Source organism: Polyodon spathula, chromosome 25, assembly GCF_017654505.1.
Source record: "Polyodon spathula isolate WHYD16114869_AA chromosome 25, ASM1765450v1, whole genome shotgun sequence".
Taxonomy (NCBI): domain Eukaryota; kingdom Metazoa; phylum Chordata; class Actinopteri; order Acipenseriformes; family Polyodontidae; genus Polyodon; species Polyodon spathula.
The window spans coordinates 16926976-16946836 of NC_054558.1; the positions used below are offsets into that span (position 1 = coordinate 16926976).

A 19861-nucleotide genomic window follows, 5' to 3' on the forward strand; every position below is an offset into this window, starting at 1 on the left:
GCAGTTCCAATATCTAAGGGCGGAAACGGTTTAATAAAGACTAATGCGCATTTGAATGTTTCTTTCATTTTCAAAACTTTCCTCCACTTAATTTTGGAATGGTGCATTGCAATAGGGGCAGTAGTAAAGCCGTGGTCCTTATCCGTTTCATTTCCCTGTAAAATTGCAAGGGCGCTGGAACTAGGGGTGCTGGGTGTGCGGCAGCACCCCCTGGCTTAGCAAGGCTTCCATCATATACAGGGATTACAGTTTTGTGCAATGGCTTTCAGCACCCCCACTTTAAAAATTGTTCAAGTGCCGCTGCCAGGGGGGGTTGGCAATTGGGCACTGGCTGAGAAATGTAAATCAGAATTTGAAACAGCCCAAGCGACAAAACCAAGCAAGTCAAAATACCGTGATTCATTATTTCAGAGACCGTGCATATTCATTCACAACCACAGAATGACCTTCTCTGCCTAAAAAAAAAAAAATAACAATTGCTGATTAAGTGAGAAGCCAGCTATGCAATGCATATTTCAATTGAATATTTTTCTTAATATTTGAACGTGAGAAGTGTTTTATAGCACGGATGGCAAAGGTCAGTACCCCAGTCCTGCCGCCAGATGCCAGTGTAAACCTAGAAATGAATGTGCGCCTGAGGACTAAACAAGGTCCACCTGCAACTGTAAAAATGAACAGGCGACCCTCAACTACATCTACAAGGGGAAAGTGGTGGCTTTGTATCCTAACCAATTATTTACTTGTGTCCGCACCATATTTGCCGAAAATAAAACTGATTATTGAACTATAATTGCAGACTTTGTCGCTGTGAAAGCAGGAACGGTTTATTTCTGTCCCAGTGTGTACCTTTGCGATTGCTGTAGTAAAATACAATGTGTTTAACGATGCCGTTGATGCCCTGTTTGAAAGTCATGGTACCGTAGCGCAGTATTACTAGTATTCATTTTCCTTAATAAATATTGAAACGTGGTAAGTTTGTTTACAAATGTTTAATATTTAATATAATCAGTACCGCTGTTAATTAAATATAAATATGCAATGCATATATTTTCAAACAATATTTTTCTCATTATTTGAACGTGACAAGTGTTCTACGGGTGCAGTTGGGTAATGATAGTTCAGTTAGCCAGACCTGCCAGCAGTTTCTATGAACCAAGAAATTTAAACGTCGCATTCTACCGACTGAGCTATCCGGGTTCATTTACAAACTATCAGTTTACAGACGGAGCGTTACATGGTCAGGCACAATGGCTAGAAGAAGAATTACAATATAGACAGTAGCTGGTGTGCAATGATACGTCAGTTCCCAGTGCTGCCGCCAGGTGCCAGTGTAAACTTAATTAATGTGCATGTAACACAAAAAGTTAGGCTGCGTTTGTGTCACACGTTGTTACTGGAGGGGCATATTGAGAAATATTTTCGAATATTGTCAGTTTAGTCCCAGGGTCCATCCTGTAGTCGTGGCTCAGTTAGTATTAAAAGACAACAAAATAAACACTCTGGATTAGCAGTTCATTACCTCAACCACTCGGCCACCTCGTACCGCCTTCTTAACTAGTAATCAGATATACACACTTCTAATAATTTGCTGTGGTCCGACAATTAAATTAATAATGCACCACTTCCTTTATTTCAGAGAAAGCGTTTATTTCTGTCGCAACCAGTTCTTTTGCGATTGCTGTAGTCTGCCAGCCTGCCAAAAAAAACTAAGAAAAAAAACGTCGCATTGCTGAATTCAAACTGAGAGGCATGCTGTTGCAATGCATATTCTAACTGAATATTTTTCTTAACATTTGAACGTGAGAAGAGTTTTATAGCGCGGGTGCAATGAAAGGTCAGTTCTATCAGCCATTGTAATAGGAGCAGTGGTTCTGCCGTGTAATGTATCCGTTTCTGAATTCAGGCCACCGAGTTCAATTGACTGTCGTTTGCCTGGCGCCGTGGCTTAGATGGGTTGAATCCCAGCGGTTTTTATTATCAAAATAACTTTTTTTTTTTTTTTTTTTTTTTAAGTAATTTAAAAAAAGACCGCCTAAACAGGGACTTAAACCCTGGACGTCACATGTAAAAACCTGATGCTCTACCGGCTGAGCTATCCGGACTCATTTACGAAACTATCACTTTACAGACGGAGGGTTACATGGTCAGGCTCAATGGAGAGGAGTACTAGTAGAATTATTACAATATAGACAGTAGCTGGTGTGCAATGATACGTCAGTTCCCAGTCCTGCCGCCAGGTGCCAGTGTAAACTTGATTAATGCGCTTGTGACCAATCCTCTGTCTCTGGTATGCTTTGCTATATTAAAAATGATCTTCCTCGCTGTATAAGCAGACCTGGGGATTTGTTCACAGGCTGTAGAAACCGTCATCAACCTTTGCTGAAGTTAGTCATCTAGGGTGAAATACTAAGGGCTCTCCGTGATGAGCAGTTAAGGCACTTTAAAATGAAACCAAAGAGATCCTACAGATGAGCACTTCTATCATCATTAAACACCGGATAGCTCACGCGATTACGAAATATTAGAAACCTTTTCCGCAAAAGCGAAATTTTGAGAGGGTCCCTAATATTTGAACGTGATATGTGAGGTTAGCACGGTGTAAAGGTTAGAACTCCAAGTTTGAGATGCAATGAAACCAAGAGTCAATGTGCTCCTGAGGATCTAAACATGTCTCTAGACTTGTCTTAGCAAAAAAATTGATGCGTAGGCTTGGGTTTTAAACATGTTTCTAGTGCTTGAAATAGTTAAAATGGACTGCTGAGATTAACTTGGTAATGTGCCAAAGCTGTTAAACTATTTTGTAGTATAAAATGTTCAGTTATTTAGTTAAAAAGTAACAGAATCCTGCAGACTCTCCCTGTCTCTGGCATGCTTTGCTCTATTAAAAGTGTGTTTGTTTAGAGCTGTGTGGTTTTCAGGTCATTGCCTTGCGACCCAGATTGAAGTGACAGTACCAAGCAAGCCTTACTTTTTTCATATTTCAGCTAACCCCTAGGTTATCTGTTTCTATCGTGCTCTCCTTGTATTCACGTCACAGATCCACATACTGCTGAGAGAGACTGTGCTTGAGCAGCTGTGAGTGTCCCCTTCCACCCTCCGTGAGATAAAGAGCTTAATGCATGGGCTGGCAGTTGTATTGTTCAACTGAGGAATGGACTTGTTATAACAGAGCATTGCTTGAAAGGGAGAGCACAACATTCCAATGCAATAAATGGTATATCACATGTTTATTATGCCACGAAAGAGATGCATATCCCATGCAAAGGGGGTGCAGTGGAGACACAGGTATGTTACAAGGTTGTAGCCAGCACTACAGAGAACTGTTTATCCAATTCATATGAAACTTAGTTAAGGTCATTCTTTAACAATCTGAGAGTATAAGTCAAACCCTGTACACATCTTCTGTTGCATTCACGCAAATGTGGGAGATCAGTGATTAGCCTAATTAGGATTGCTCTACAAACATTAGTATTGGAAGAATAGCCAATCTAAAACTATTTAATTAGCATTATAAAAAGAGAAAAGTGTTGTTTTCTTTTTTAAGCACGTAAGCAGATTGTGAAGGACAGACCATTCTCATTTAGTTGAGTTCCCTGCAGGGTTGTGGTTCATACCGTAACAAAAATGCAAATTCTGTTTTCAATCACAACAGTTGTGCAGACCAAAACTTCACTTGCTCATTAAAAACATTTACATATATTTGAAACTGGTTATCTGTGTAGGAATACCAAGACGCATCATAAGCAAATAGAGTGGGGGTAAGAGCTTTGTTCTATTTATATAGTCTTGTGTTGCATGTTTACTGTCAGTATTATCTGTGTAAAAAAAAAATACTGAGCCTTGGGCTGGGAACAGGTAAAACCTGGCAGGCTGCTCTGGTATTGCTGCAGTTAAGCAAGGAGGCGATGATGTCAAAACAACCAGTCTTGAGAAGAACAGGGAAAAGAAGAGTACCATTGTTAAATTCTGCAGAGCAGGTAGCAACAGACTAACAAAATAAATGATGGCTCAGTTTTCAAAATTGCTAAAGTGAGCCCTTTCCACGATTTGATATATCCCATTCAGTCACTGCGTGCACAATTGTACCACGTTCTAGATCTCTTTTATAATGCAAATATGTTTTTTCATGGCTTTGGAGGGGCAACTTCTCCAACTCCTTTTCGAGTTGATACAAACTGTTTCTAAAAACTTTAATTAAAAAAAATGTATTTTACAGTCCTTAAAAGGATAACAGCTATTTTATGGTGCAGTTCTAATGTGAAAGGATTATGCATTCCAACACATACCAAACAGAACGCCAAAGAAGGCAAACAATATTTTCCCTTAAGTTTACTTAGAAGCAGGTACTGAACTTTGAGAATAACTTCTAGAGACTGTATATTTCTTGCACATGCTTTCTAGTCAAGGCAATTAAACAGTCATGCTGCTTTGTTATATAGTGGTTTCAGTTTCCCATAAGGTAGGAATATATATACACGTTTTAGCAAAATGCATGTTCTTTTTCTATACTTGATTAAACGGATTTCTCAGTTTGCACGTTTTATTTCCGGGTAGTTTCTACTTTTTTCACCTCGTCTTCGGGGTCAATACATTACTAGACTTAAAGCATGACAGTCATTAGAGGAAGCAGCTGATTGGTTAATTACAGCTAAAGTGTCTTTATACAGTATATGTAAATGCCAGCACCATCTAAAGCACAGTGGTGCAATGTCATGAACATACAGGGAACCCTAAACCAGACTGACAGATCACCAGCTATAGCTCTTTATGTAAAGACATTTTATAGATCTATGGGCGAGGTGAGGGTGTAGGGAGAAGGTCGAGACAGCGATAGGCGAGAACTAGAGTTTTGAATTGGATGTGAGCAGTGATATGAAGCAGAGCAGCTGTGTAGGGTGGGAGAAACGAGGAAGGCAAGGAAAAAGACGGTCTTATGTGGTTAAGACCGTTCTTTGTGAACCTTCCAACTGTCTGCTCTATATCAAATGCGCTTGTCTTGCAACAGGGAGATGCAGATTTTATATAATGTTATATAATGTATTTTATATATGTTATGATAATAATCGTGGTACAATATAGACACATCATCAGCTAATCGGCAAGATTATTTCCTAAAAATTGACTGTTAAATCTTTTTATCGAGACATTTGATTAATTAATTTTATTAATAAGAACAATTGTGGATCAAAGTGCACCTGCCTCACGACAGGAGCAACTCCAAAAAGACTACAGCTCCCAAAAGCTCTTTCTGAAGTATTCAATCGGACCAATTGGGAATCTGTTTTCACCTTCAGGCGTGGGTCCAATTTATTTTGCGTATTTTTGATTGGGCGTGATCTCTTCCCTTGGGCGGGTTTGTGCCGTACACGTGAGGGAAGCAGTGCGGATTTGAAGCTGGCGCTCAGGGTAGGATGTTGAAGAAATAGGCTTAAACTGCGAGAGAAAAGGCAGCAGCAACCGTATTGAAGCCACAAGGGTTAGAAAAGGATCATTACAATATTCAATCTGCACAGGGAAACTGATATGCGACGTCTACTGTAACTAATCTTACGAAGAACAGAGATTTTAAAAAAAGACAATTCTGACGAGGAATATAAAGCAAAACCAAAACTGACTGCACAGTTGAGTCAGGTGAAGTTTGTTCTGTGTTAAAACATTGTTATACAGTGAGAGTCACATTGATGTCGACAATACTGCACTGTGATTTGATGGTCACCTGCAGTCATAATATACAGCGGGTGGCAGTGAAATCATCACACTTTTGAAGTTTTTATATTCACAAGGACAGCTGGGAAACCTCAAGCAACGGGGTGAGCGCTTTCAAATAAATGCACGCTCGTCTGTACAGAATCCGATCCTGTTGTTAATCCTCTTTGGAGTAGCTGCAAATCCGAGGCTGAAAGAAACTACTACTACTAATCACTAAAAACATTAATCATTCAGGCACTTTATGAAAACTGCGGGTGTTTAAAAAGGGTTGCTACTCTTGCTTTACTCGGGAACGGGGAGAGTGTCTGAGCAGATCCGCAGGACTCGAGAGAGAGAGAGAGCGAAACTGACAGTTCTTGTGCTAACTTTGTAACTTTGGTTTGATAGTCTAATTTGTTACATAAAGGTTCCAATATCACACGAAAAAAGAAAAAAAAAAGAACATTTCGCTTTTAAATTACACTAATTTCCTTCTCGACCGACTCAAAGTAAATAACAACCCGGCAGTACCGCACTTTGCATTCCTCGTGGAAATACTAAACATTCAGCGACATCGGAATTCGTCGTGATGTCAGGAGAAAGGTACTCGACTCTGGACGAATCGTCGCTCAGAAAACTGGTCAGTCGATATTTCTTTTTACATTTTATTGATTATCCTACATTATATTATATTAAACGTAATATGGTCTTCTAAGTTATTATGTGCAACAATATACTTTTCATATTTCCACATATATATATATATATATATCTATATATATAATATATATAATATATATATATGTATGTATTGTTTATTGGGTAGAATTTAAAACAATGCCTGCATTAGCTTAGCTGACCCCTGTAGTATACCATAAGTTATTGCTATAAAGCTGCACTAATTTAAATAGCCTTCTAACGGGGCAATGTTTTGCTCATCGCTACAGATCTCTACATTGTTTTATTTATTTATTTATTTATTTAGGTTAAGAGTTCTCGATTAGTTATATTTCTGTGATTTACATATTTGTGATGTAAATCCACAGCTAAATATTTTATTTAAGCTGTACCACGTGACAGTCAAAAAAAGCACGAACAGCCTTGTGTTTAAACATGCAACTGAGTTTTGACGTTTTCTCTTGTAATTAGTGGTTCCGTCCACAAGAGCCGAGTGGAGACATTCTTAATCCTGAAATAGATTCTGCTTTGAAGTTGTGCTCATCCTTTTATTATGAAACCAATTTGTTTATTGTTAAATGTTTAAAAACACATTGGCAGCAGTAAAGACACGGAGGGTTGCGCACGATTTCTGAACTGTCTTAGTAAAGAAAACACGTTTTAAAGTTTCGTTGTTGTTTTACTGTTCTTAGATGTAGCGTGTTCGTGGGGTTTATTTATAGACAACCACCAGAAACATCTGCCATTCTTCACAAGAATCTATTTTCATTGTTAGATAATCAAACAGGTTTTTATGGCATTTAAAGTCGTGTTTAGTAGCGATTTTGCTTCACCAGTGAGAAGGCACACAGATGGCAATATGCTTGGCTGCAGTGGAAAAATTGAAATATTCCATTTAATTTCTGGTTAGGCTTTTCAAGTGGTCTTCACTAAAACTACCCAGGACCACATTAGTAATCACAAAACCGTTGGGCTCCACAGGTCAATACTATAACCCCCCCCCACCCCCCACCCCCCAATATATTTTAAAACGACGCTGTTTTTACACTTTAGATTTAAAAAAAAACAACAAAAAAAACACTGCGTCTTTGCCTGAACGGGCTCCGTTGTTAGTTATGTAGGTCACAGACATTTCAATTTGTAGATCTGTCAAACTCGACAGTAGTTACTTACAGGTACTATTGTAGAAGAGGGGCAGGGGCCACACCTTGTGCTGCCTAGTGACTAGTGACATTTGCTGGATGCAAAAACCACTTTATCCCCACCAAACCAACACATTGCACTACTTGTTACAGTGTTGTGTTTCGCATCTTCCCTCTATGTCTATCAAATGAAAAATGCATACCATGTACTGGTAGGTATGTATTTCTGTATAATAATACCGTGGTATATTTGAGCAGTTGTGACAGAGCCAAGTCAATAGAAATAGGCTCCCAATAAGAAGTTCAAGAACCACAGCTCTATAGTGTTGGCCAACAAAACTGTCTCATTGCCGACCTGGCTATAGGCTACAGCCAGCACAGAACAGTTTAGCTGAAAGATACGTGGAGGGATAAGGGGGGCTGTGTGTGTGTGTGTGTGTGTGTGGCTATGCTGGAATACTGTATCCTCTTGTGGTGTTCTGGATCACTGAATTACAGTACCCATGTGAGAGAGAGGGGTTCTGTACACCGGCTGAGAAAATGAAAACTACTCCAATGATTCCTTTGGGCTTCCAGTGGTAGTTTTTCTCTCATTTGAAACCATGTGCTTCAGAAGTGCAGCCTCAGAGTTCTCAGAAATTGTATCGTGGAGGGACTCCAGAGGCTAACATGCGGAATTCCAAAACAAAACAGTTTAAAGTTTACAGCTGCCGAGGAACAGGAAACAGGGATGAAGTTAAGGATTGGTCATTTTCCTATTTGTTTATCTGCACAGTTTGAAGCCTTATTCTTTTCATGAGAACCTTGTTAAGAGCGACTCCCAGCGTTCTTGCAAACTCCTTCGGATGCGATTATATTCAGAGAGCAAATTTGTGGCACTCGAGAGGACAAGCCGTTTGAGTCGCACATTCTATGCTGGAGTGATTAAGTGCGAATTGATAAATCGTGATACCTACTTGCATGAAGATCTAGCGATACAGAGATGTATTACATTATCAAATGCACTGGATTGCTACTTGCAGTCCACAGGATGGAATTTGAATGATGGATACAGTTGTTTTACTGTATAGCTAACCTTGTCTCATTTAAGTCTTGCATTTTATCAAAACAGTCGCTTATTAATCATGTTGTTTTATTACATGCCATTCAAAGTAGCTCCTCTCCTAGATCAAGTGCATTGTGATACAGTACCTATTGTATTATGACCTCTGAATATTTGAAAGCCAGCAGGCATTGGTGAATACAGTACTGTATTGAAGACTGAGGGCCCCTGTACTGTAGTTTCCCTGCCATTGTTTCACCACGTAACAGAAAGCTGTCAGACAGGTTAACCCAAACTCTTTAATTATTTTAAAGGGCAAACACGAAGAAATCTTTTAAGATACAGTAGATTGTCTGTATCCATGCTAGTAGTTTACCAGAGGTCTCAGGCACTTCTCTCTGGTCCCATTCATATAATAAACCCAATGTTTTTTGTTTTACTTTATTAACATACTGGTAACTCAATTTGGTGTGACTGAAAACTTGAGGGGATCTCTTCAGACTTCATGAAAAGTCACAGGGAGGAAGCACACAATGTACTGTTTTCTGTAAGCTATTGGCTGGCATGGTTTGTAGCCAGTAACATCCTCTGACTCAGAAGATACAGCTGAGGTGAAACGACCTAACAAAGTAGCTGAAAGTACTGAGACCGCAGTAATACTGGATCTCATGGTCCAAAATAAAAATACATGTTTGCAATGCGTCTTTCAAAATTACAAGAGCCCTATGTTGAGAATCGAAATGCATGCAACATGGTCATGGAATTATTTTGTTCTCTACAACTTTCTGGAATTGAAAATTGTATTTAAATTTGGCTGGAGTTTCACTGATTTAACTCTTGTATGTAGAAGGAGAAATATTGCTGTTTTACTGAGATCTAACAAGTTTAGGGGCAGTGTTATTTCTGTACGTTTCAAGTAAACTGGTCCTAGGTCAGAGGAACAATCACTGCGGTGCTACCGTCCTGGGCACTGCAAGTTTTAGAATAAAGGGTACAGGGATTGGCACTGGTAGTCTAGACGCAGCCTAAAAGAGAGTATAGGGTGCCTGTAACAGAACAATGATTAATCAGTACTTAGCGAGGTTCCCGTAATTTGCCTTATATGGCTGCCCCTTTGATCTGTGTGGGAGTGAGGTTTTATTGGCTTGTGTGTAGTACCTGGATCTTCTCCAGGTTACCGTCTGAATGACTGAGCTGCCAAGTGAACGAGGATCTATATAGTGTGAGAAGAATCCTATCTGTTAGCAGTGCCAGACAGGCTATTAATCCAGGTTTCAAAATGCCCACACTTATACTTGCACACAACATAAATCGACATTGATTATTTTGAGTAATTCTCCCACAGTGTGACTGGCAGAGGTCGGTCTTTCCAAAGCATCCTTGTGTATGTAACACTTTGAAGTGGGGGTCACAAACCAGAAGAATGTTGCAAGCTCACACACCTCTACACCTGTCTTCTAAGAAGATCAGTGCTTCAGTAGTGTAATATCCTCTTCAGAGCTGTTGTGTACAGGGACTCCAACATTTGCCTCTATCCAGCATGCATTTCCACTAAAATAGTGTGTAGTGTGTACAGGTATTACAGTACCTGGGCAGCTCAATCTAGAACAACATTCCTAATCAAAGTATGATTCTTAACAGTAACTTTTGTCAGGGGGAGTGCTTGTAAAACCCGCCCTGCTGTACATGCCAAAATGAATTTTCTCTAACTTCTGGTTTTGTGAAAGTTTTATTTGGCATTTCTTTTTAATCGGAGCAGCTGTTCTGGCTGCAAGCTGTGCTGGGTGGGTGGTGTCAAGTAGCGTCGGTCAGGGATAGGGTCTGCTCTGTGTGTGTGTGTGTGTGTGTGTGTGAGCGTGATCGCATCCAGGAGCCTTGCCCAGTCTCTCTACAACACTAACAGTTTCAATGACGAGCCCCGCCCATTTATTCCAAACTTCCAGAGATTCCAAATAAATGCTCTTATCCAGGGATTTGCTGGCTCAGGTGCAATACATTAGTGCTGTAGGTGTTATAACCTGAACACAGAGAGAGACAAGAATAGTATTAAAGAGGATTCATAGACCTGGTTAACTGTGCTTTTTGACAGCACAGAGCTGCACACCTGTCTGGGTTACTGTACTACCATTGTGGCCGAACAGCTTTCTGTGCTTCTGGTTTGTTCCAGGACAGATTGAAGCCAACTATAGGAAGTCAATCGCAACATTCTCTTCTTATCCTGGCAGCAGTTTATTATGCTCCTTCGGGAATGCATATTAGAGAACCTTTTATGCAATTAAGAGTAGCAGAATCTGAGAAATGTGTACATAGGAGCCTGTCTGTGTGTCCCATTTCTGTTTTTACATGTACATCCAGGTTGTGGTGGTGTGTACCTGTTCATGATGGTAACAGCTTTCATTTTGTATTTACAGCCGTGGCAGGGGATGTTAGTTAGTTAGTTAGTTTGATAAGCCGTTCATTCCATTGAGGAACATAGGCCATCGACAACACCTCTCCGCCGCACTCGACTTTGGGCATGCAATCTTAGTTGTCTCCAAGTGTAGCCTGCTGCCTCCATCTCTGCCACTATGTTTCTCCGCCAGGTGCTTCCTGGTCTTCCTCTTTCCCTGGGGATTCCACTGGAGAGCCTGCTTGGTGATGTTGGTTGCTGGTTGTCCGATCCATCCCTGCGTTCTTTTTCTGAGCTGCAGTTTCATTTGTTTTTTCTTGTACTCTCTTGCCATAGTTCTTTGTTTGATGTCTTTTCTGGCCACCGTATTCCGAGTACTCTTCGCAGGCACATATTTACAAATGTTTAGATCTTGTTGAGCAAGGCTTTAGTTGTTCTCCAGCTCCCTGCACCATATAACAGTACCGCTTTTACATTGGAATTGAATATGCAGAGTTTTGTAGTTGCTGAAATGTCTCTCGATTTTCCAGATCTTGTTTAGCATGATGAAGGCTGCCCTCGCTTTGCCGATTCTTGCTTTTGACATCTGTATCTGTACCACCTGTTGTGTCGACAATGCTGCCCAAGTATGTGAATGAATCTACTTCTTCTATGTTATTACCTTGATTGTCACTGGATTGGTACTTTTCATCTTCATGATTTTTGTTTTGTTACTGGGGCGGGGGATGTATCGTATGTTAATATCACACTTGATTGATTTTTGTTTATTTACTTACTCCAGGAATAGAGACTGTTCGTCTTGCCATAACGCTGTAAAAGTGCAATCTATTGAATGCAGAGATTTACAGCATTGGTTCTTTTCAGGTTAGTGTGTAACAATTACATCATTTATTATATTACTGCAATTGCATCATTTTATTTTATTACTGCAAAAGGTTTGTCAGCCTATTGTTCAGTACCGAAGGACTCCTTTCACAAAAAATAGATCCAATTACACATTGGTCTTGAGTACAAGGCATGCGATAAATAGTTTATTAGCTTAGTTTGAAGTTTTGTGGCGACACTTTAATATATTGGTGCATTGAATTCCTGCAGCGCAGAACTGTGGAGCTGCATAATTGAAGGCCTGTTTTCTATAGAGTCATAAATCAACACTCCACTGGAGTGTGGAACAGATTGATTGTGTAGACACTTGCAAATCGCATTGAACTACATTTCATTCTTCTCAAGCAGCAGTGGAGGTCAGTCTCATGTTCTCTAATAATTGACTTTAATGAGTAGATGTGAAGTTGCAACCAAGGGCTAAACGTGCAAGTGAGTTGATTTGTAAACCAGAGAACCATAGGCAAGCATGAAGGGCTTGTCCGTTTTACTTGGAGTGGAACATCATTAACTCTCCCACCTCCTAGCTGTGAGGACAGCGTTTGCAGGTAGGTTTGGAATGATATGGTTGCAGCCCCTGGTTCATACGATGCGGTTTGTATCGCTGTGTGCAGGTAACAGTACGACCACACTGTACGTGATGGGCCTGATGGACTTGCATGATGTTCACACTGAAACACTTACATATCACCTTGCTCCTTCAAATTAAACAGATCCTTAACCCACAACCTGAAATTTGAAGGACTACCACTGGTGTATTTCTCCACCCAAGTCGAGACCCCCAGTGGTAACACATTTTGCCAGAATTCTAGCTGTTCGCTGGGAGATGGTAAACTTAACTTTCAGACCTCTATAAATATAAGAATATGAAGTTTTATAAATTGGAGTTCAAGACTAGTTTGCACTTTGCCCAAATACTTTCCTAGCTTTGCTCTGGCATTTCTCATTTCTCTCCGCCGTCTCCTTTGATGGTTTGACCTTCATTCTTAATGGGTCGTTCCAGCTCAAGTGGATATCATTTTGGGAGGGGTTTCCTCCATTTGTGATTGATACCCACATGTGTTTGGGAAATGGCGCCAAGGCAGGTGTTGTCCCATTTTGATGACCTGTGACCTATTTTTTTTCTCCATGTGGTGGATGGCCAATAGAAATAATGTCAGGGCTTTCCAGCAAAAGCTAATTGTTTGATTGATTGAGTAACTCCTGTTGGTCCACTTAAGCAGAAATGACCTGTGTGTGAGTCAGTCAGTGTTTTCATCCCTGTGTCTTACTGTACCTTGTGCAGTGTTCAGCATTGTCAAGAAACTAAAACTGCTGTCGCACTGCTGTCAGGTTTACAACCTTAGAAAGGAACAAAATAACCTGCTTGAGTATTGCATTGACCAAAGACTGTACCTGTCTTTACTTCAGTTTAGATTTCAAGTGAGTTAATTAACAAAGTTTGGCTAATGCCTGTGTCTGTGCACTTGAGATTACTGGACACGTCTCTGTTATCTTGCATATTTTTATAGTTTTATTTCCTTTTTGGCTGATGTTTAACAGCAGCCAAGATAGCAGTGTGCAGCATAGTTATAGGGTTTGAGATCTGTAGACTGATTTAATTGCAGATTTATGTCCAATATTAATGTACAACTTACTTGACATACAAACTAGCCTCTTACAAAGCCTCTTAATTTTTTTTATAGAACATTTGCTTTAATTTACTTTAATCAGATATGCAACCCCCTCTGGATCACATCAACAACCTATTTTTAGGGGTAATCCTGTGGCTGATGCAAGCCAGGGTAGTGTATGTTTTGCTTTATAACATTTTATTATGTTGCATAAAAGCCCACCATTAAAGTTTGATCTCTGTAGAGTTACCTCATTCATAGTGTTTGTTTTCCTATCCATTTTCCTTTTGGAGATGCCTTAAGAGGAAGAGTTTAAGAACTCCTAGAGTTACCTGAACCAGCCCTGGAAGTGGCAACATTTTGCCCTAAAAGGAGAGGGTTAAGGTAGAAGTTCTTGTTTAAGTGAGTCCATGGCAGGTCTGCACTTTACCCAAGTGCTGCCCAAACTTTGCTCTGCCTATCGTCTCATTCATCTGCATGAGAGTCTGTCACTGCCTTGACCTGGGCTCTGGATGTGGGTCAGGTACAGTGTGTTTGCTTTCCTCTGCCTCACCTTCTAGGATTCCTGATTGCTCCAGTCTATCCACCAAGAGAAACAACAAAGAACAACATCATTTTTATTCGTGGCTGACACATTTCACGAAGGCTTAACTCACTGCCATCTTTGTACAGTAGCTGCTTGCAGCATAAGTGAAATATGTAATAGAAACTGGTGCCGACTGTTGAGCAGTTTGGTACCGCATGGCTATGAAATGTTACTTCTAATGTATGCTCCTTGTTTAAATGCATGTCTACTCACAGAGTTCTTCTGTAATTCACTTGTCTCCCTCCGACACTGCCCCCAGTGAATGTAAGAAAACACATTTGTTTTACTGTATGTGATATGTCTTACTGGTGTATAGGGAAAGGCTATCAGCTGCATTTAGAGAGAGACTTTCTTCAACTTGCGGTAATACCAGATACCATGTTTTAAAAAGGAAAACACATGTTTGCTGTAACATGTGTCTCTTAAAAATGCACATTTGAGAACTAGCCAATAGGTAAGATTTATGAAATGATTTTGTTATCTGCGACTGTTTTAAACTGTGGGGTTTACAGGTTAGCTTCGTGTAATCTCCCAATGGGTTTTTGGCTTATTTACTTCCATACTAGCCTATAATCTCTTGTACTCTGTGTTGTGTTGAAAGTTTAAATACACAATACTGTATGGGTTATATATGAGGGTGCCTAAGCTCCTCCTAATGTTTATAAATGAGATTTGTTTTTCTTAGAAGAAGCTTTTGTTTTCTGTTCACATTTTCCAGTATTCCTAATAATTTCCTGCTGGCATTGAGTTTATTTTTTAGCAAGATTATGAAAAGGTCACCTTTGCTATTTCTTTACATGAATTGCACACTGCGAAGAGAAGGCGGTACCCATAATGAACTACCAGGAGTGAGGCACAGTGTCTTCACACTTTCTAGTGTCAGTAGGAAGTCCTGATCTGTACTGTCTGTCATTGACCTACTGTATAGTTTCCATCCTGTCTTACTGGCCGTCCTGGTTACCCGTTCCTTTGGAAACTGGGAGTTCTGAGACACGGTGGAGGTGAAATCTATCTCAACATGAAAGCAAACTGCAAGATATGAGGATGTGTGGGGAAAACTGAGACATAATGATGAAGATCTGCATCATAATAGCTCCCCTCCTGATAAACACCTGATTTGTGGCTAACTATTTTTCAATTAAAATACCCTTTTAAAGTCCATTCCAATTCCTACTCCCTTTTAATCCGTTCCAACACATTGTTGATTTAAAATTGAAATTCACAGTATTCTGTTAAAAATTGCTTCTCTCAGTGGCAACAAATTACTTCCAGAAGTCACTGTTGGTCAACTAAGTTGGCTTCAAATGAAAGCAGTTGAACAATCGCAGTACTTATTAATCTAACATGGGCTGCCTAGATCTTCTTTGAAGAGATGCCTCCTTACTGCCTGGGTATCACACAGAGCCCTGTCATTCACACCTGTTTGAAACACCACTGTACCTCCTCATTGTCTTTTCAGAATAGACTCTATTCATACCTGTCTTCACTGTAACCTGCCTTGCTCAGCATGTACACCTGCCCTTGGATGCACTCACTTACCACAGTCACCATAGTTCTCCTCTTTTTTTCTCTCCTGTGAAGACGCTGCTATTGCAGCTGTTCATACTTTGGAATCTGGTTGTGTAATGAAGTCACGCGGGCACCACAAACCACAAATGATTTATTGTTTTCGCATACCAGATTAAAAGGTGCCTTTATCAGGGTTTATATATATATATTCAGCACTTTTTTATTAACTTGCGAAACAGGAACAAAACAAAAGGTTTAAACAAACATCCTTTAAACTGAAACACCTGAGCACCCAAGTACAGTGTGGCTACGTCAGTGCAAACACACAGAGTACCACCTGCTGCTCTCTGCACTTCTCTCTCCCTTTCTCTGCTCAGGGTTGGCAAGCGTCGCCAAGCCTATTTCCTTGTTTAAACCCAATCATCAGGGGTATAGAGGCATAAAAAGGCTAGCAAATGAATGAACCCACTATGCCACCTAGACCACACCTCTTTCTTTTCTCTCTCCTTTTTCTGTCTTATGAATGCCATTGTCTTGTGGTGTCGAATGTTGTTGAACAATGAAAAGTGTCGAACATCCTGAATGGAGCATTTGATTGAGAGGGATCTTTATATTGGAGTAATGGTGAACTACCTTGTTTTGCTAATGAAATAATAAAGTGTCCAGACAATCAAGTAACTTTGTTCCTTCTCACAGCTGAATATTTCTTCAAAGCAAAGCAAGCCACAATCTGTATGTGAGCAGCATATGAATTCTGGTCTCAGAGGGATATCAATTGTCACACCATCGACAACCTTTGTTGTTCCTGTAATGGTTGTGATGGGGAGTGCAGGGGGTGCATTTCTCGTTAAGAGGTATGGAGTCTTCTCTGCACTCCAGTGGTACATATTAGCCTGTCTGAGTCTGCAAGAAACAGTTTGCCGAGTCAAGTAAGCAAATAAGCCTGGGTCCAGTATTTATACAGTGGAACATTAAAGTGACGACACCTTTTCAAGAACAGAAAGTGGTGAGTTTATAAATCTTATATCTGTTGTCAAATATTGGCCAAGGTGTTAAACGACCCCTTATTTTCTAATTGAAAAAGGGCATTCTTTTGTATTGCTGTCGAAGTAGTTTCAAACAGTTTTGGTTCAATGTGTTTTAGTGAAAAATATAACATATTGGTGGGTCCAGCCTGTTTACCTTTCACTGTTCTGCAGAGCGGGATGGAATGACGGTTTTGATTGCAACGGCAAACAAGTGGTTTGTGTTTGATTGTACTGGGGCGTTTTTCTCTACTTTTCAATATTTTGAAAGTGATCCCCAGATAACTGGTACAGTACACATATATATTGCTTTTGAATTTTGAAAGTCAAAATGTCCATGTTGTGACTTGAAACATTTCAATACCAAAAATACTGGTATCCATCTGAAAAAAAGTTCCTAAATACAATCTGGATTTTGAAATCCATGTTTGTTCCAACGTTACCGCACATAGTCCTTTTTATATGCAGTTAATTTGTGAGAACATGCCACTGCACAGGCATAATTGCCGTGGTATAGAAAAAACTGGCAACACGATGCACATTCTATGCCAAATTTAGAGGAGTATGTGCACTTGTGGTTCACCTTAATCCTGTTCAAAATCTGACCAGATTCCAGAGGGTTACATGCAGATTAGGTGTTAGCATCATATCCTCTAGTTTGCAAGCTGCAATTATAATAGCCAAGCCATCCTTAAAAAAACGAATGTTAGTTGGGGAGAAGGTTTTCTTAGTTTATAACTTGCACACCTGCTTTTAGCAAGGTGCGAGGTTAAGCCTTTAAACTGTGTACAGGTTTGCTTGTATGTTTGTTTCCTATTTTGTACACACTGATTTTGTTTTTTCTGTAAATACAGATATGTAGAAACATTTGGGACAGGATTAAAATGCAGGACAGGGCAGGAAACCAACTTTTATTTATTCCAGCCTAAATGAGTGCAGAAGTGGAAGTGAGTGTGAGGCCATTAACACAGCCTTGTTAGGCATCTTGCTTGTGATCCATTTATCACAGAGATCACACCTGATTAAATTGTGAAATTGTTTTGAAGGTCTCCCGTGTCTTGCTGTGCTGACATTTTAACTACATGAAAAGTAAGTTTTTACTTTATATAGCATTGTTTTAAACTGGATAAAAGAATGAAGATTAATAATTCATTTTAGGAGTATAGTTTATTTAAGTAGGTAATGTTTGTACAGTGCATTGACAGGGTGTGCTGTCTGAGTCTGCCAGGGTATGTGCCGATTGTAGGGTTTGGATTAGGCTTCATAAACACTGGGCTGTTTTTAATATGCTGTACATAAAATAATAACCTGTTTTTTGTTACAATGTGTTCAATAGTATGGTCCTTCAAAACATCTGATGAAAACATATTTTGTGGATTTGATGCCAGGATTTGATTTCTTATTGGCACTCTCTCAAAAGACTTGGGGCGGGTGACATCATTTTTATGAGGCAGAGGGAGGACATGACATTTATTGTTCTGGAAAGATTAACAGTTTGTCAAAATGTCTGGCGGTAAAGGAGTGATCACCCCGGCTTCTAAAATAAATGATCTGAACTTCTCATTAGTGCCCTCACTGGCCCCCCTATCATTACCGTGCTATGCTTGTCAGTTACAGTTAAAATGGTTTTATTTCTTTTCAGGGTCTGTTTTCTCTTTGTTAGTACACCCGGGGTTTTCACCAAGGGGTTATTTTAAAGATCTCCGTACTGTACTGTATTAACACAGTAAAAACACGGTGAAATGAGGTCTATAAAATATCAGGTTTATAAATGTTAGGGTCCGCCACAGTTCCAATCATTTAAATACTGTATTTGCTTAAACGGGGGCTCATAACGTACCATAAAAATAGTCTTCATACAGCTTTCTTGCCAGTAAGTCTTGGTTAGCGCTTCTTAAAGTTAATAGTGGGCAAGCCTGACTGCCTGTCTGTGAGCTTGGTAAATGCTAAAGGCTGTTGGCGCATTGTCAGCGTGGATCCATGAAAACTCTGCGTGTCTTTCAGCCGCAGGTTCTGTGACTGTGAGAGAAGCTTCACCTCACATCGTCCCTGAGTAGTGGCTGATTGAAAACACATGGAGCAACTTGCTGATTCGAGTCCCAGTTGCTGAGGAAGTCATAGAAACGTTTCCTGGCACAGTTAAGATGACAGACTGTATTTTTTTTAAAAAAATTTTTAAGTGTGGGCCCAGGGTAACAGGAGATGACACGTAGATTGGACAAGGAGAAGATGAAAACTTGCTCTTCAGGGGAAAAAACCGGCAGACGGGGAGCACTTCTGTGAGGCCCAATGGGTCAGTAAATGACAAATAATCCACCAGAACATGGATTTGAAGCCCTGCCTCTTCTGATTTGCATGATAAATAAGACAAAAGCAGTTTTCATCGCAATGGGGTTCACAGCTCGAAAGATACAGGGCAGATCTGGGGTTGACCCCCTTGACCCGTTCATTATTTGTGTGTAAGAGAACATATTGGTGCTCATGGTGGTGGGCAGAATTCCACAAATGGCAATTCAGTTTTTGACCTTTTTTTGCCTTTTTATTTTTATTCAACTACTAAGAACCAGAGAAGACTAGATGGGCCGAATGGCCTCCTTTCGTTAATAAATTGTTACGTTCTTTTGTGTGTTGTTCCTTTCACTTTCACCATGATCTGTCATTTTTATTATGGCAATTTACCAATTGAACTGGATTGGTATGGCTTCAGTTTCAACAAGGCAGAACATGACATTTGTTTCTGTTATCATGAAGCCAGATTAAGTCTTTCTTCCACTCCACTCTAAATTTTCATCTTAATTTCTTTCTTTATCATTATTGATTCCAACGCTTTACTTTTGGCTTATCGGTGCAGTCGGTTGCTTAGTTGTAAAAAAACGAATTGTAAAAAATTGCCATGTTGAGGTAACAAGTCTTACCAACAGCACTAGTCTCAGATTCTGACTGTACAGCAAATATGACGAGAAATTTCGGACTAGTTCAGTTACACTGTTATCGGAGGGTTATGCTTTAATACATTTTTTTTTTTTTCAGCTTTTTGGCGCACTGGCCCATTTTCCTGGGTTCATGAAACAGAAGCCATGTGCTATGTACATTACATAGCTAAAAAATGTTACCCGCCTAGTTGGGCCTGTGCTGCTTCATAACTACCGACTCCTGGCTGCCGGGCCATGGTTAATGTCAAACCCTGCTCCCCTTTATCACCTCATCTTTTGTTTGTCCCGCCCTGGCGTCTCAGATTGCACTAATTTGCTGAGCTTTCCTTAAGTTCACTTTGTACTTTTTATGTGAATTCCAAATCTGCCACAAT

At 40.0% G+C, this 19861-nt stretch overlaps 1 protein-coding gene across 6 annotated transcripts in view; it reads left to right on the top strand.

Moving 5' to 3' along the window:
• Positions 1-5392: 5392 nt before the first annotated feature.
• The window catches only part of LOC121299615 (smoothelin-like), a 76520-nt gene continuing 62051 nt past the window's right edge, over positions 5393-19861 (top strand). For 3 of the 6 annotated variants that reach the window (XM_041227444.1, XM_041227442.1, XM_041227443.1), the window contains exon 1: positions 5394-6328. In XM_041227444.1, the coding sequence (XP_041083378.1) occupies positions 6278-6328 (51 nt within the window). In that variant the 5' untranslated portion in view covers positions 5394-6277. Of the gene's footprint in view, positions 6329-19861 lie in introns of all 6 variants that reach the window. The other 3 variants (XM_041227441.1, XM_041227445.1, XM_041227449.1) reach the window with 2 other exon arrangements.